Here is an 18636-nt window from a genome sequence, read left to right on the forward strand (position 1 = left end):
AGGGTTGTTGTGAGGATTAAATCTGCTAATTCTTGGGAAGCGCTGAACATAATACTTGGCACGTATCAAAAGTGATATAAGTTTTGCTGTTAGTATTTGGGAAAACACCTGCCCGTTTCCTATGTGTAAATATTCTCATGATATTCTTATCATGGTCTTATCTTCACAAAGGGACTATCAGAAGTCATTGTCACCACTATCGAATATTGGGGAAAAGATGCCATCTTTGTAAGGGCCGTGGCCTGGCCATGTGGGCATACCTACCAGTAATGTAAATGAGAGCATCCCAGGGAATTTTTCCTTCTTGACAATAAAGGTTGAGGTTCAGTAAAGCACATTCCCTGTCACTGTCATTAAATTCATAGCAGATATTCCAGCCAAGAGGGCCAAACTTTTTTCTCTCCTAGAAGGGACAATGAAAATAGTCCTACATAAAATTTGATAAAATTAAGTTTGTATGAAGTATTGAGAAATAAAAGGTTTCTGTTGAATTTGTGCATCCTCATTCTGTAAAATCAGTTAAGATCATGAAGTTTAGCTTCATCTAGGCTTTTAGTTTGGCTTTCAGCAAACATGGGCAGCATCTCTTCCTCCAGTCCTGGCTCTTCTCCAAAATTTCCAAAAGAAAATCTGACATTACTGAAAATATAATAGGTCTGTGAAAAGGACATGGTCATTCATGGTAAAATAAAATGTTTCCCCATCAAAATAGGTAGAAAAAAAAATACTGACCCTAATCATCCATCTAGTGGCAAGAACTACTCCCTATTGTTCTAAGGAGTCTGTCCATCCCTTAGGGTTTTCAGTCATGTCACAATGTGCTGATTACATACTGACTTCTCTGCAGTGACATCATTTTTTTTTAAACGGTACACAGAATCCTAACCCTTGTTTCGTGACTTCACATTGTGAAGCCTTTCCCTTCCTTTATTATTTCCTTATCCCACTTTAATTTCTTAATTCCAAACTGATGATTACACCAGAGGTCTCATATTCCCTTCTCTTGATCTCGAAATTTCTCTTAAGTTTTGAACCACCTCCCCTCTTAGCTCTTTTTCTTTGTACAATGGGGGCCTCACACCTGGAGACCCTAGTCCCAACGTTGGATCTGCTCTAAGACCTCGTTTACATATTTATCTCATATCTTGTGTCTTTAATCTTTGTTTTTTTTTCTTTATAGGTTCTTTCTCTGGAGACCATACACATTTGAAACCCAGGGAGCCAGTCTAAATAAGACACTATCTAGAAACACGTAGTCAAAGAGTCAGAATTTAAGTGCAGGGTCACAGTATGGACACCAAATCACAGCAGTGAACTTTGAGGAGAGGGAAGGAGAAAGTAGTACTTAGTTGAAGGTCATTTTTCAGGGCCCTTGGGGCTCTGGTCACAGGGAAGAGGCTCTTAAGGGTGGTGAGCCCAGTCAAACATGAACAGGCAAGAATGAAATTATTGCAAGAAAAAATGATAGACTCACATGATATGTATGTGCAAAGAAGGAATAATAAAAATAATCCTGAAATTATGGAGATATGGGACTACCAATTTCAGAAGTAGAGTCTGGAGGGAAGCAGATTTGGGAGTGAGGCATAGCTGAGGAGATTTATTTTTTTGCTTTTGAATTTGACCTCATGCATATATCCAGGTGACGGTGTCCCTTAGTCAAATCAGAGTAGAGCTGGGAGGCAAAGCTGTGGGCTTCAGAGGTGAGGGGAGTACTGAGATCAGCTACTGAGTGAGAACAGCTTCATTTCAGACCCTGAATGGGGCCTCAGCACTTCACAATGTCACTTGTAAGCTTTCCTGTAATTCCCACTTTTTCTGTATTTATTAACATAATGCACTTGTTTCCACTAAAAAGCAAAAATTGAGTGTACCTGAATAACTGCATGGAAGAAACAGATGCCAAATATTATTTGTCTCCATTTTCTTCCAAGTATATTTTCTTCAAAAAACGAAGGTGTCATTTCAGTAAATGCTCGTCTGATATTTGCACGTAAACCTTTTGGAGGCTCATTGGTTACCTGGATTCAGACACATAGGGGGCAGAGAGGGGGATTTTATAGATTTGCGTTATTTCTGAATAACACACATAGACTGAAGCCATCGAGAGCATGTAGATAACCGATACCCGTGGGGGCATTCCTGGCATGTGGGGGCCTGCTCTGCATCTTGCTCAGCCTCAGCCTCTTCAGAGTTAGGCCTGATGGGGTCTTTAGTCCTATAGTGGGTGAACCGTCTCCACAAGAACCTCAGACAATTTCTTTTGGTGTCCATTTTCTAAATATGGGCCAGAAAGTATGTTCAGGCCTTCCCCATTGGATTTTCCATGCATCCCAATATATGGCATCCCTTGATGGCATGACAGGGGAGGAAGAGTCATCTTTTGTTCCTGAGTGATCATTCATATGCAGAGGCTTCCCATGTATCGGAGGTTTCCAGCACTGAAATCCAGCAGCCATACTACCTGTAGGCCTTCCTGTCTCTCACATGCTGAAGTATTCTTTTAATTCTGGGAGGGGTTCCATTCTCCTTGACATTTTCTTAAAGAGTTGAAGGATCAACAGACTAGGGCACACAAGGATGCGAGTGGCTTGCCAAACTGTTTACCTGTGTGCTATCAGGTGAAGGGATACCGACTTCTCCCTTCCCACCCAGGCCACCCAGACTTTGACGTGGTCCTACGTGGGGCCTGTGTTCCCTGGATCCACTTGGGGAACACACTAGGGCCAATTGGTTTGCACCATTCCAGCCATAGGCATATGTTACCTTGACAGAATTTTGAAGAACTGTAACAGGAAATGTACTGCTAGGCATGGAACTTAAAAAGAGTCGAAAAGTATCCTTGATAATGATATCTGTTTAAAACAAAGAGAAGACAACAAAAAAGGAAAATGCTTAACTTAATACTTTACATAACAAATAATTATTATGAGGTAGCAAAAAACCACTGTAAGCTCTGTTTAAAGACTAGTTTGTTTTAAGTCTTTTATGTTGTAAAATGTTCAAAGTGGAGGTGGGAGGAATTTTTATAGAAACTCTTAATACATGAAAGTTTGGCAATCCAGAAACTGGCACATCTGAGTAAAGAAATGAAAGACACATTAATTTTCAATACTTGGAGGTGTTAAGGGTCTTCCCTCTGAGATTGGGAAATTTTTCAATTAAAAAATTGGACAGTTATTGCCAGTGCTCATGTTTTTAAACGATTCAATTTATGGCAAATTGCATGAAAATGGTCAGAAAGTCCTATGGAGAAGAAAGGGATTTCTCTACTCTACAGAGAAGTTCAAAGGGAACTGAAGGTGCAGGGGTATGGACAGACTTTATAAGTACCATGAAGAAGTTTAAGTCAATATGCTTACTTTGCGAGCTCTGCACGGAAAATGTAAGAAAATGAGTTCCCTTTTGGGTTCAAAAGGCTAGAGCAAAGTTGGGAAAAGTGGTGTTCCTGTTACAGGAAGATGCAGTTATCACCCAATGATGATTTTCTTGGTTTTTAAGTACCTATTTTGGTGTTTTTCCAACAATCCAGGCCTGCTCCCTCACTAGAGTCTTTTCATTGGCTGTTCCTTCTGCCTGGAATGCTCTTCCTTTAGATTCCCTCACTTTCTTCAAGTCTAAGTCAAATGTTACCTTCTCAAAGAGGTTTACCCAGATTACATGTTTAAATTGCTATCCACTCTTTCTCCCTATCACTCCCCGCCCCTGCCATTTCATCCTGACCTTTTTGTTTTCTTTTCCCCCAAAGCACTAGCCACATTCTATCATACCATACAAACTACTTATTATATGGTTTAATTATTGTTCATTCCCTCTCACTAACATTTAAGTTCTAGGAGGGTAGATATCTATGGTTGTTTTGCTCATTGTCCTACCTTAAACATCTAGAACAGTGCATGGTACATGGTAGGTTCCCAAATACTTATTAAATGAATGAATGCAGATTAAAGCTGAATTTATGCTCCTTATTTTGGTAATCTAAATTCATGCACTACATTAAATAACTAAAATTAAGTTAGTTCTAGTACAATTCTAGAGCAATACTAAAGTTGCTTGCATGGTAAAAACTATTAGGTATAGAAGTCAGACATCAACCAAAGTCTTAGGGCTAATGATTTCAATAACCAAAAATGCAAAACATGAGAAAAGCAGATTTAAAGAAGTACTTTTTTTTTTCATCCTTTTCCTCTTATAATTGCAGAAGCATCAAGAATATTAACTTTCATAGACATCATAGAAGTTTAGAGCTGGAATGGAGTCTTAGAAATCAGCATAAGGTTTCTAGGGAAGATACCATGTGGGCATCTTATGGCTGGGGAAACTGAGGCCCAGAGAGGAGATATCGTTGTATAGGCAAGAAATAGTAGGGGCAGAACTCTACTTGGGTCTTAGAATTTCAAGTCTGGAGCTTTTGCTTCTTCCTTTGTTTCTTTTTTCTTCTGTTCACTTACTCTTTTCGGGTTATTACTTGAATGTATTTTATTTTAAATGGATTTAAGTTAAACATCAGAACTCAAATAGGTACATTACTAAATGTAATGTAGGGCCAGAAGATGATTTTTAAAATCCATTTAAGCTTTGGTAAGCCAAAGGTGTCAACTTTGGCTGGCTTCCATAGTCTGTCCAGCTTCCAGCATACACTCGCTCTTGTCCCAGTCAGCATGAGGCTTAACGTCTCCCTATTTTGAAGTAGTTCCACTACTGTAGTTGCACTGCAGCAAATTGCTTTTTTTGATGCCTTCCATTTCCTTCTGAATTGTAATCCTAATCACCAGCAACCCCTGAACAGTGGTGAATACCTTCTTGTCATTTTTTTCTTTAATTATTTAAATGGAAATAAGCCACAGGCCCAGTTGGAAGCAGGCCACTCTTGTTGCACTGCAAAAGGGTAAAAACAGTGGAAATTCTGGATGGTTGATGTGAACAACTTTATCCTTGCTGGAAGAAGCAGTTTACAGAGGCAAGGGGTAGGGAACCAGGAAATGAGGGATCTTTAGGGGATGGCTGCTATGTCTTGGCTCTGTGGTGGCGTCCAGTATAGACTGGCCACTTTATAAAGTCAGCAGTAAGTAAAGTCACTTGCAAGACCAGCTGTATAGCTCTCACCTTCCCAGAAGGCTTCTGTGGTCAGGGCATAAAGGAAGACCCCAGAGAAAGGGCTCTGGATATCCTAGGTTAGCAGGAAAGTGGGGGCTCACCCTGCTTATTAACAAAAATATTGTTCCTAAGGTTTCAATTATTTTTATACTAACATTCTAAAATGAGGAGGGTTAGTTGGTACAGGAGTCGCAGAGAATAAGAAGTAGTGAAACATGACTCTAGGTAGATTGGTGACAATCTGAATCTGTGCATCTTCTCTCTGTAGTGAAAGATTGAATTTCCTTTCTTTGTCTTAAGTCCATTTTTCTATTTCTTTTACCATGCCTTTAGTTAATCTATTTTGAATTCAAATGGCCTCCATAGAAAGGAACATGAAATAGAAATGATCCAGTGGATCATACCCACAACTTGGAAGTCTGAAGATCCTTTTTCAGGTTTGGATTGTGTAATTTAACTAAAACTCTCTAGTTCTAAAATTCCTCCTCTTTAATATGGGAAAACATAATTCCTACAATAAAAAATTATTATAAGATTGGATTCAACAAAGAAAGTCTACATAAAAAGCTATTATTATGCAATTGCTGTTTTCAACATACTTGAATCTGTGAAGGTTTTAATTAGTTCTTCCATTGCCAACATCCAAGAAACAGCAAGATGGCAGTTTTGCAAAAATACCCAGTTTCCTGATTTCATTGCTTCTTTGATCATTCTTTCAGCAATGGGTCCTTGTCCTTGCCCCAGTGAAATTGATTGCACCCTGAATTCCACAACAAAAAATGTTGTTTTATGTTATTTATAAGCAATGAGACTATGAAGAAATGTAAATTACATAGACTCCTAAAATATGCACACATTTCAAATCCTCATTTTAGTAGATGTGTAAATATTTTTTTCTTGTTTTTAAAAACATTTTCTACTACAACACACATATAGAAAAGTCTAAAAAACCAAATATATAGCTCTATGGATTACCACAAATGAATACCCATGGTTGAGAATGAAGTTTGCCAATCCCCAGAGACATGCTCTTATGCCCCTTTCTATTCCAACGACTCTTCCTTCCTCCTTCCCACAGGGACATGTTATCCTGATTTCCAGCACTATTAGATCAGTTTTTAAAAACTTAAAAAAATTTGAAGTCTCACATCCATATAGAGTAAGTCCATAAATCATTAGTGTATGGCTTAATGAAATCTCTCAAAGTGACTGTATACTTATACCACCACACAGGACACAAAAAGGAGAGGATTCCCAGCACCTACCCAATCAATAGCCTTATTCATTCCCAAGGTAAAAGTTATTTTGAATTCTAACACCATAGATTAATTTTACTAGTTATTATATTTTATATAAATGGAATTATATATTATATACATATCTTCTATATTTGGTCTGTTTCAATCAACATTTTTTAAATGTACTTTTTAAAGATTTATTAATGTATTTGACAGAGAGAGAGAGAGAAGGAGTGAGCACAAGCAGACAGAGCAAGAGGGAGAAGCAGGTTCCCTGTTGAGCAGAGAACCTGAAATGGGGCTCCATCCCAGGACTGAGATCATGACCTGAGCAGAAGACAGAGGCTTAACTGACTGAGCCACCCAGATGCCCCAAATTATTTTTAAGATTAATTTATATTATTGTGTCATTGTAGTTCATTCCTTTTCATTGCTATATAATATTCCACCCTGTGATTATACCACAATTTATTCATTTATTCTGCTCTTGATGGACATTTGGGTTATTTCTGCTTCTTGGCTATGACATCCAATACTGCACTAAACATTCTTCTACATGTTGCTTGGTATACATGCACACTCCCTTTTCTTTTGTATATTCCTAGGACTAGAACTGCTTTGACTTACTTTGACACAGTATGTGTATGTTTAATTTTATTATAATATCAAATTGTTTTCCAAAGTGATGCCACCATTCTGAATTCAACTTCCACTGAGAATATTTGTTTCTCCATATCCTTGCTCGCACTGTTTCATTTTTGCCCTCCCTACCCCCCACAACCCCCTTGCCCTGCCTCTCAAATTCTTCATATCCAAGAGATCATATGATAATTGTCTTTCTCTGATTGACTTATTTCGCTTAGCATAATACCCTCTAGTTCCATCCACGTTGTGGCAAATGGCAAAATTTTGTTTTTTTTGATGATGGACATCTAGGTTCTCTCCACAGTTTGGCTATTGTAGACATTGCTGCTATAAACATTTGGGTGCACATAACTCTCTGGATCCTTACATTTGTATCTTTAGGGTAAATACCCAGTAGTGGGATTGCTGGGTCGTAGGGTAGCTCTATTTTCAACTTTTTGAGGAACCTCCATACTGTTTTCCAGAGTGGCTACACCAGCTTGCATTCCCACCAACAGTGTAAGGGGGTTCCCCTTTCTCCGCATCCTCGCCAACATCTGTCCTTTCCTGACTGGTTAATTTTAGCCATTCTGACTGGTGTGAGGTGGTATCTCACTGAGGTCTTGATTTGTATTTCCCTGATGCCGAGTGATGTGGAGCACTTTTTCACGTGTCTGTTGGCCATTTGGATGTCTTCTCTACAGAAATGTCTATTCATGTCTTCTGCCCATTTCTTGATTGGATTCTTTGTTCTTTGGGTGTTGAGTTTGAGAAGTTCTTTATTGATTTTGGATACTAGCCCTTTATCTGATGTCATTTGTAAATATCTTCTCCCATTCTGTTGGTTGTCTTTTGGTTTTGTTGACTGTTTCCTTTGCTGTACAAAAGCTTTTGATCTTGATGAAGTCCCAATAGTTCATATATGCCCTGGCTTCCCTTGCCTTTGGCAATGTTTCTAGGAAGAAGTTGCTGTGGCTGAGGTTGAAGAGGTTGCTGCCTGTGTTCTCCTCAAGGATTTTGATGAATTCCTGTCTCCCATTGAGGTCTTTCATCCATTTTGAGTCTATTTTTGTGTGTGGTGTAAGGAAATGGTGCAGTTTCATTCTTCTGCATATGGCTGTCCAATTTTCCCAGCACCATTTGTTGAGGAGACTGTCTTATTTCCATTGGGCATTCTTTCTTGTTTTGTTGAAGATTAGTTAACCATAGAGTTGAGGGTCCATTTCTGGGCTCTCTATTCTGTTCCATGGATGTGTGTGTCTGTTTTTGTGCCAGTACCGTGCTGTCTTGGTGACAGCTTTGTAATAGAGCTTGAAGTCTGGAATTGTGATGTCACCAACTTTGGATTTCTTCTTCAACATTCCTCTGGCTATTCAGGGTCTTTTCTGGTTCCATATAAATTTAAGTGTTATTTGTTCCATTTCTTTGAAAAAGTTGATGGTATTTTGATAGGGATGGCATTAAAAGTATAGATTGCTTTAGGTAGCATAGACAGTTTCACAATATTTGTTCTTCCAATCCATGAACATAGAACGTTTTTCTATTTCTCTGTGTTGTGCTCAATTCCTTTATGGTTTTCTGAGTACAGTTTCTTTGCCTCTTTGGTTAGGTTTATTCCTGGGTATCTTATGGTTTTGGGTGCAATTGTAAATGGGATCGACTCCTTAATTTCTCTTTCTTCTGCCTTGCTGTTGGTGTATAGAAATGCAACTGATTTCTGTGCATTGATTTTATATCCTGACACTTTACTGAATTTTTGTATGAGTTCTAGCAGTTTTGGAGCAGAGTGTTTTGGGCTTTCCACACAAAGTATCATATCATCTGCAAAGAGTGAGAGTTTTACTTCTTTGCTGATTAGGATGTCTTTTATTTCTTTGTTGTCTGATGGCTGAGACGAGGACTTCTAGTACTATGTTGAAGAGCAGTGGTGATAGTGAATATCCTGCTGTGTTCCTGACCTTAGGGGAAAAGCTCTTAGTTTTTCCCCATTGAGAATGATATTCGCTATGGGTTTTTCATAGATGGCTTTGGTGATATTGAAGTATGTACCCTCTATCCCTACACTGTGGAGAGTTTTGATCATGAAGAGATGCTGTACTTTGTCAAACGCTTTTTCAGCATCTATTGAGAGTATCATATGTTTCTTGTTCTTTCTTATACATTAATTGTACATATTGTACAATTAATTATATACATTAATTGTATATCAATCATATAATTGTATGATTGTAATCAATCATATTGATTGATTTGCAGATGTTGAGCAACCTTGCGGCCCAGGAATAAATCCCACTTGGTCGTGGTGAATAATCCTCGTAATGTAGTGTTGGATCCTACTGGCTAATGTTTTGGTGAGAATTTTTGCATCCGTGTTCATTAAGGATATTGGTTTGTAATTCTCCTTTTTGATGGGGTCTTTGTCTGGTTTTGGGATCAAGGTAATGCTGGCCTCATAAAATGAGTTTGGAAGTTTTCCCTCTATTTCTATTTTTTGGAATAGTTTCAGGAGAATAGGTATTAATTCTTTTTTAAATGTTTGGTAGAATTCCCCTGGGAAGCCATCTGGCCCTGGGCTCTTGTTTTTTGGGAGATTTTTGATGACTGCTTCGATCTCCTTACTGGTTATGGGTCTGTTCAGGTTTTCCATTTCTTCCTGGTTCAGTTTTGGTAGTTTATATGTCTCTAGGAATGCATCCATTTCTTCCAGAGTGTGAAATTTGCTGGTGTATAATTGCTCGTAATATGTTCTTATAATTGTTTGTATTTCTTTGGTGTTGGTTGTGATCTCTCCTCTTTCATTCATGATTTTATTAATTTGGGTCCTTTCACTTCTCTTTTTGATAAGTCTGGCCAGGAGTTTATTAATCTTATTAATTCTTTCAAAGAACCAGCTCCTAGTTTCATTGATTTGTTCTATTGTTCTTTGGGTTTCTATTTCATTGATTTCTGCTCTGATCCTTATTATTTCTCTTCTCCTGCTGGGTTTAGGGTTTCTTTCTTGTTCTTTCTCCAGCTCCTTTAGGTGTCGGGTTAGGTTGTGTATTTGAGACCTTTCTTGTTTCTTGAGAAAGGCTTGTATCGCTATATATTTTCCTCTCAGGACTATCTTTGCTGTTTCCCAAAGACTTGGAACAGTTGTGTTTTCATTTTCATTTGTTTCCATGAATTTTTAAAATTCTTCTTTAATTTCCTGGTTGACACACTCATTCTTAAGTACGATGCTCTTTAGCCACCATGTATTTGAGTTCTTTCCAACTTTCCTCTTGTGATTGAGTTCTAGTTTCAAAGCATTGTGGTCTGGAAATATGTGGGAATGATCCCATTCTTTTGGTACCAGTTGAGACCTGATTTGTGACCCAGGATGTGATCTGTTCTGGAGAATGTTCCATGTGCACTAGAAAAGAATGTGTATTCTGTTGTTTTGGAATGGAATGTTCTGAATATATGTGATGTCCCTCTGGCCCAGTGTGTCATTTAAAGCCTTTATTTAACCTTGTTGATCTCTTGCTTAGATGATGTGTCCATTTCAGCAAGGAGGGTGTTAAAATTCCCTACTATTATTGTATAATTGTCAATGTGCTTCTTTGATTTTGGTATTAATTGGTTTATATAATTGGCAGCTCCCATGTTAGGGGCATATATATTTAAAACTGTAGATCTTCTTGGAAAGATCCTTTATGTATGATATAAGTCCTTCCTCATCTCTTATTATAGACTTTGGCTTAAAATCTAATTTATCTGATATAAGGATTGCCACCCCAGCTTTCTTTTGATGTCCATTAGCATAGTAAATTGTTTTCCACTCCCTCACTTTAAATCTGGAAGTGTCTTTGGGTCTAAAATCTGTTTCTTGCAGACAGCATATCAATGGGTCTTGTTTTTTATCCATTCTGGTACCCTGTCTTTTTATTGGGGCATTTAGCCCATTTACATTCAGGGTAACTACTGAAAAATACGAATTTAGTGCCATTGTGTTGCCTGTTTAAGGTGACTGTACTGTACATTTTTTTCTGTTCCTTTCTCGTCTGTTACTTTTAGGCTCTCTCTGCTTAGAGGACCCTTACAATATATCCTGTAGGGCTCGTTTGGGGTTTGCAAATTCTTTTATTTTTTTGTTTGTCCTGGAAGGTTTTTATCTCTCCTTCTATTTTCAATGACAGGATAGCTGGATACAGTATTCTTGGCTGCCTATTTTTCTCGCTTAGTTCTCTGAATAGATCATGCCAGTCCTTTCTGGCCTTCCAGTTCTCTGTGGATAGGTCTGCTGCCAGTCTAATATTTCTACCATTGTATGTAGATGGGATGTCTTGCCCCAAGCTGCTTTCAAGATATTTTCTTTGTCGCTGAGACTTGTAAGTTTTACTATTAGATGACAGGGTGTGGACCTATTTATATCAATTTTGAGGGGGGTGTTCTCTGTGCCTCCTGGATTTTGATGCTTGTTCCCTTTACCAAATTAAGGAAATTCCCTGCTATTATTTGTTCCAATATACTTTTTATCCCTCTCTCTCTTTCTTCTTCTTCTGGGATCCCAATTATTCTGATAATTTTGGTCTTATGGTATCACTTATCTCTCGAATTCTCCCCTCATGGTCCAGTAGCCGTTTATCTGTCTTTTGCTCAGCTTCTTTATTCTCTATCATTTGGTCTTCAATATCACTAATTCTCTCCTCTGCCTCATTTATCCTGGCTGTATGAGCCTCCATTTTTTTTTTGTACCTCATTAATAGCTTTTTAAAATTTCAACTTGGTTAGATTTTAGTTCTTTTATATCTCCAGAAAGGGATTTTATTTCTCCAGAAAGGGATCCTCTAGTATCTTCCATGCTTTTGAGCCCAGCTAGCACTTTGATAATCATCATTCTGAACTCTAGTTATGATATCTTATTAATGTCCACATTGATTAGGTCACTAGCTATCAGCACTGCCTGTTGTTCTTTTTTTTTTTTTTTTTGAGGTGAGTTTTTCCACCTTGTCATTTTTCCAGATAAGAATAGATGAATGAGAGCACAAAATCCAAAAAGGGTAGCAATGACCCCAGAAAAATATACACTAACCAAATCAGAAGAGACCCGAAAGGAGGGGGGGGGACAAAAGAGGGGACGAAAAAAACAAAATATATATATATGTATATGTATGTGTGTGTATGTATGTGTGTGTGTGTGTATATGTGTATGTGTGTGTGTATATATATATATATATATATATATATATGTATATATATATATATATATATAGACTGGTGAATAGAACAGAGCCACACACTTGATTTTGGGTGTATTTTAGTCTGTTAGAAGAAATTGCATCCCAAAATTTTAAATAAAGAAAAACGTTTTATATATACAAAAAATAAGTTTAAATGCAATGAAGGGATAGAATGTGACTGTAACAATGACACTTTAAAAAGATTTTTAAAAAAGGTATTGATAAAATAATTCAAAAGGGTTAAGATACGATAGAGGAAAAATTTTTTTTTAAATACAATAAGAAAAAAATAAAATTGAAAAAATGTAACTTTGAAAAACTAAGGAATCATGGGAAAGAAGCCATGAATTCTGTGTTGCATTCCCCTAGCTCTGGAGTTCTGTAGTTCTCATTGATTTGTGAACTTGGTCTTAGCTGGATGTCCTTTCACTTTCTGGGGGTGGTGTCTATTGCAGTGATTCTCAAATATCTTTGCTTGCAGTGGAATTGCACCCCCCGCCCTTGCCAGGGGCCAGGCTACGTAATATTGATTTTGCTCTCAGGACCTTTTGTTCCCCGAATGCTTTCCATAGCACTTTTAGGACGGCAATAAAAATGGCGGCCTCCCAATCTCTGGCCCTGGAGGACCTGAGAGCTTGGGCCCCCACTCCTCAGTGTGCCCTCAGAGAAAAGCAGTCAACCACTCTCGTCTCCCTGGTCTCTGGCCATGCTCTGTGCTCATCTGGCCTGTGACAGAGTGTTTTTATCCCTGGTGTACAGCCCCATTTAGAGTCTCCAAACCCAGCAGATTCCTGTAGCATGCTCCTGTGCCGATCCTCCCAGAGGAAGAAGGAGGGGGGCCTCCCTGGATCTGCCAGGTCCCTGCTTCAAGAGCAGTGACCCGACCGTGCCTTGGGTCATGGTTTAAGGTAACCCTGAGCTGAGAGCCCCCTCCTCAGCTCCGTCTCTGCTGCTGGCTTCCCAGCTTTAATAATACCTGGGAGCTTTGCTACACCCAGACACCCCTGGTCTTTTCCTGACCCTGCAGGTCCTGAGACGATACTGTCCCCGCAAGGGCTCCACCTCCTGCTTAGCCTGTGGAGTGACTTCTCTTGGTGGAGCAGACTTCCAAAAGTTCTGATTTTGTGCTCTGTTGCTTTACCACTTGCTGGGAGCCAGCCCCATGCCTGTGGTCTCTCTTCCCATATATCACCTTGATTCACTTCTCCACACATCCTAACTTCCAGGAAGTGATCACTTTTCTGTTCCTAGAATTGCTGCTCTTCTCTTGGATCTCCTATTGAGTTTGTAGGTGTTCAGAATGTTTTGATAACTATCTAGCTGAATTCCTGGGACCCGATGATATTTAGGTGTCCTACTCCTCCATCTTGCTCCTCCCCTCCCAGACTCTTGATTTCTACTCAGGTTATGATCTTAGGGTCATGAGGTTGAACCCTGCATTGGGCCCCACACTGGGCATGGAGCCTGCTTAGGATCCTCTTTCTGCCTCCCTCTTGCCCACAGTGCATGCATTTTCTCACTCTCTCTCTTTAAAAACAAAAAACAAAAAACTAACAACTTAAAAAAAATCTACTTCTGGTGTTTTGGATCTTATCTATTGAATATATGTTTCTATATCATTAATTTCTGCTTTTACATTTTTTCCCTTCTATTAGTTTAATCATTGCCTAATACATGCACTTTTAGATTGCCCTTTGCCTAATACATGCACTTAAGCCTATAAATTTCCCTGTAATCCTACGTTCAGATGCATCTCACCAGTTTTGATATATCTTCACCATTATTCTATTTAGTACCTGTTTGAATTTCCATTTCAATATCTTCTTTGTCTGAAAACGATTTCATCTTAGCTTTGTTTAAAAAAATTTTTGACAATGGAGTGCCTGCATGGCTCAGTTGGTTAAGTGTCCAACTCTTGATCTCAGTCCAGTTCTTGATCTCAGGGTCACAAGATCAACACAGCATGAAGCCTACTTAAAGTACTGTTTTGAGAGGAATAAAATTCTATTTTATTTACCAGACAGTAACTGGCTTTCAGTACTTTGAATATACATTTTTGTGCCTTGCGTTGTTTCTGCAGAGAAATCCAACAGCTTACTTGCATCTTTGAAGATAATCTGTTTTTACTGTATTGTCTTTGTTTTTTCTACAATTTACTGTGATGGGTCTTGGTAGAATTGTTTTTTGTTTACTTGTTTGTTTTAAAGATTTAATTTTTGAGTAATCTCCACACCCAATGTGGGGCTCAAACTCACAGCCTTGGGATCAAGAGTCACATGCTCTATCAGCTGAGCCAGCCAGGCACCCCAGGTAGAATTGTTTGTGTTTATTACACTTTGTCATTTGGTAGGGTTTATTTACTTTGTGAATTGGTGTCTTTTGTCAGTTTTGGAAGATTTTCAGCCACTGCTTATTGAAATATTATTCTGTGCTCTTCTGTCCTCTGGGACTCAGATTATATCCTATTAGATCTTGTTTAGTCTCTGCATGCTTTTTACTCATCAATTTCATCTTGGAATTCTTAATTTTGGTTACAGTTTTCAATTCTAGAATTCTGCTTTTAAATAACTTTAGTTCTCTGTCAATTTTCTCAATCTTTCCTTCTTGAACATTTATACAAACTTTTTTTTAAAGATTTTATTTATTTATTTGACAGAGAGAGATCACAAGCAGGCAGAGAGGCAGGTAGAGAGAGAGGAGGAAGCAGGCTCACTGCTGAGCAGAGAGCCCGATGAGGGGCTCGATCCCAGGACCCTGAGATCATGACCTGAGCCGAAGGCAGCGACTTAACCCACTGAGCCACCCAGGCGCCCCCCAAATTTTTTTTTAAAGATTTTATTTATTTATTTGACAGAAAGAGATCACAAGTAGACGGAGAGGCAGGCAGAGAGAGAAGAGGAAGCAGGCTCCCTGCTGAGCAGAGAGCCCGATGCGATGCGGGGCTTGATCCCAGGACCCTGGAATCATGACCTGAGCCAAAGGCAGAGGCTTTAACCCACTGAGACACCCAGGTGCCCCGAGTCTCCTTTGTCTCTTTAATCAATGAAAAGTTTTGCTCAGCTTCTCAGCCTCTTTGCCTCCTCTTCTGATGTCTCTCTGTGAGTGCAGAACTAACTGTTTGGGTTTTCTTCATCTCTTGACTATTCCTTATTTCATTCTCCAAACCTTCAAGCATTTTAAAAAAATGTTTTTAAAAATGTTTTGTATATTTAAAAATATATTTTGCTCAAGGTTTCTAGTTGTTCTTAGTGGGGATATTAGTCTGAGTTCTTAGTCTGACATTTCTGGACCAGAAGTCCTTAAATATTCATAAATTTTCAGTGAAGTGCCTCATTACTATACCTTAATGATTTTTGATATGTAATATTGTTTTTGTTATGTACTTCCACTTATTGGGAAATTTCCCTTTAATAGATGAGTTGTTCAAAAGGGCATTTTTCATCTTTCAAATATTAAAAAAATTAACATTTAAGATTGATTTTTAATATTAATTATGTCAGGGATTAAGTTTATCTTATTTTTGAAATATGTTTTAGCACATGGTTAATTCTTATAAATGTTCCATGTGTATTTGAAGAACTTGCATTTGTTCTATGCATTGAGTGTAAAGATCAAAGTCATTAATATCACTATTAAATTTATTGTCTGAATATTTTATATTCTTAATAATTCTGCAACCTTTTTCTTTTTATTCTTCATATAGTTTCTATTAGGAATGTATTAAAATTGTCCACATTAATGTTAATTTATCAATTTCTCCTTATATTAGTTTCTCTAGTTTTTGCTTTATAGATTTCAAGCTTTGTTAGTTGTGTACAATTATACAATTGGTGTTTTTTTGTTTGTGGGTTTTTCTATATATCATACAGTTGCCCTTTTAATCCCATATATATATATATATATTTTGCTCCCAACTCTATTTTGTGATATATATTGGAACTGTTAACAGCTTTCTTTTGGTTAGTGTTTGCATAATATCTCTTTATTTTCTACTTTCCTATGCTGTCTTTGTATTATTTATGCATTTTCTAAGTGGCATATAGCTAAATGTTACTTTTTTTTTTTTTAAAGATTTTATTTATTTATTTGACAGAGAGAGATCACAAGTAGACGGAGAGGCAGGCAGAGAGAGAGAGAGAGGGAAGCAGGCTCCCTGCTGAGCAGAGAGCCCGATGCGGGCCTCGATCCCAGGACCCTGAGATCATGACCTGAGGCGAAGGCAGCGGCTTAACCCACTGAGCCATCCAGGCGCCCTAAATGTTACTTTTAAAATCCAACTTGGTCATATTTATCTTTTCACAGTGAGATATTTATACTTTAGGTATTTGAGTTGATTTCTCTATTCTGGTTTGGCTTTTTGATTTGCTATATTTTACCTTTGAATTTATTTTTCTTCTTCTTTCCTATGTAATGTTGGATTAGAATATTGCACTACATATTCTTTTGTTCCTCTGCTGGCTTGGACGCTATATTTATTATTCTGGTGTTTTCCCTAAAAATTCCAACATGTCCATTCAAACACAAATTTTCCTAAGGCAAAAAGAGTTATTCTGTGCTTCTTTTTTCTTCCTGAATACATCAAGAACTTAACACATATTAACTACCTATTAACATCCCTCCCTCTGATTATCTTGAATTATTTTATGTTTAATACTTTGAAATATTTGAGACATACAAAAGCTACAAAGTTAATATAGTGAATATTCATGTACCCACAAACCAGTGTATGAAATAAAACACTGTTTACGTGATCTGAACCTGCAATGTCCTTGTCCACTTCTATCTCATTACTCAACCTTCACTTTCCAAGGTCACTGCTATCCTGGATTTGGTATAAGTTCCCTACCTTCCTTTATACTGTTACTGTAATTTTATGAATTCCTAAACAATATATAACATATATAGTTTTAAATGTTTATATATTTTATCATACTTCTCCAATATTATATAGTTTTTCTGCAATTTATGTTTTTGGCTCTGTATTAGTTCATGTGACCTATCTGTATTGATATACATAATTCTAGTTTATTCATTTTCATGGCTATAGTGTATTATATTCAATTTTATAAATATACCACAACTTGTATGATCATTTTTCTAGATGGACATTTTGGATGGTTCCACTGTTTTTTGTTATGTTTCTACAAATGTTCTTGAACACAGCTCCTTGCACCATGTGACTGATTTTATTCTAGGTTGCAGATTCAGTAATGACTTGTTGAGATGTAGGGGATGCCATTTTCAACTTTAACATACTGTTAACTCTTCAAATTGGTTTTAACCAATTTTTCACTCTTGTAATATGGATGTTTCCATTGCTCCATACCTTTGCCACCATTTTGCCAATTTCTTGGGTATGAAAATGATATCTCCTTAATGGCCTTAATTTGTGGTATCCTAATTACTTGTAAGGACAGACATCTTTTCATATGCTTATCAGACATTTAGGTTTCTGCAGTTTTCTATTCTGAAAATTCTAGAAACTCTCCTGCTCATATTTTTTGTCCTTGTTTATACTGGACTATTTTCTTTTTCTGTGATCAAGAGTTGGACACTTAACCAGGTGCTGAGCCGCCCATTGCTATTTTCTTTTTCTTATTAATTCACAGGAGCTCTTAACAGTTCCCTATACTAATTCTTTGTTAGGATTTCAGAACTATAGGCAAACAAATGACTAGGATCATAAATTTTATGTGTCAACTTGACTGGGTCACACGATATCCAGATATTTGGCCAAACATTACTCTGGGTGAGCTTGTGAAGGTGTTTCTGGGTGAGATTAACATTTCAATGGGTAAACTGAGTAAAGCAGATTGCCCTCCTCAATGTGAATAGGCCCCATACAATCAATTGAAGACCTGAATAGAACAAAAAGGCTGAGTTAGAGGGAGTTCCTCCTGCCTTTCTGAATGGTGACATTGGTCTTTTCTGGCATTTGGATTCAGACAGAAACACTGGTTCTTGGGTGTTAAGCCTCCTGGCTTTCACACTAGAACTTATACCATTAGTTCTCCTGGTTTTTAGGCCTTTGCACTGGAACTATACATTGGCTCTCTTGGATTTATTTCCTCCTTGCTGGCTGCTGATTTTGGGTCTCCTCAGCCTCCATAATCATGTAAGCAAATTTCATACATACATATATATATAATAATTATATGTTATATATGTATATAAAACATAAAAGATTTTTTCTTTTCTTTCCATCTTTCTTTCCTCCTTCCTTCCTTCTTCCTTTCTTCCCTCCCTCCCTCCTTCCTCATTCCTTCCTTCCTCCTCTCCTCTACTCTCCTTTCTTTCCCTAATTGGATCTGTTTCTCTGGAGAAGCCTGACTAGTGCAGACTATGAACTCCAAATGAACAGATAGGACCCACCGTCTTATAATCTTACCAGGGAAAAGGCCAGACCAGCCACTCCATGGGGGTGGGGGGGTGCCTGTCAGATGTCAAGGCTGGAAATTACCTTGTAGATAAGA

General features: G+C 37.8%; 2 protein-coding genes across 3 annotated transcripts in view; one reads left to right on the forward strand and one right to left on the reverse strand.

Moving 5' to 3' along the window:
* The window catches only part of TRABD2A (TraB domain containing 2A), a 130256-nt gene that overhangs the window by 92380 nt on the left and 19240 nt on the right, over window positions 1-18636 (forward strand).
* Window positions 1-18636, reverse strand: part of DNAH6 (dynein axonemal heavy chain 6) — a 229344-nt gene that overhangs the window by 36106 nt on the left and 174602 nt on the right. For both annotated transcript variants that reach the window (XM_047745429.1, XM_047745428.1), the window contains 4 exons: window positions 5697-5857; window positions 2767-2855; window positions 1875-2021; window positions 265-403 (listed from right to left, as the gene is read on the reverse strand). In XM_047745429.1, the coding sequence (XP_047601385.1) occupies window positions 265-403; window positions 1875-2021; window positions 2767-2855; window positions 5697-5857 (536 nt within the window). The remainder of the gene's footprint in view (window positions 1-264; window positions 404-1874; window positions 2022-2766; window positions 2856-5696; window positions 5858-18636) is intronic.

Source organism: Lutra lutra, chromosome 9, assembly GCF_902655055.1.
Source record: "Lutra lutra chromosome 9, mLutLut1.2, whole genome shotgun sequence".
NCBI classification, from domain to species: domain Eukaryota; kingdom Metazoa; phylum Chordata; class Mammalia; order Carnivora; family Mustelidae; genus Lutra; species Lutra lutra.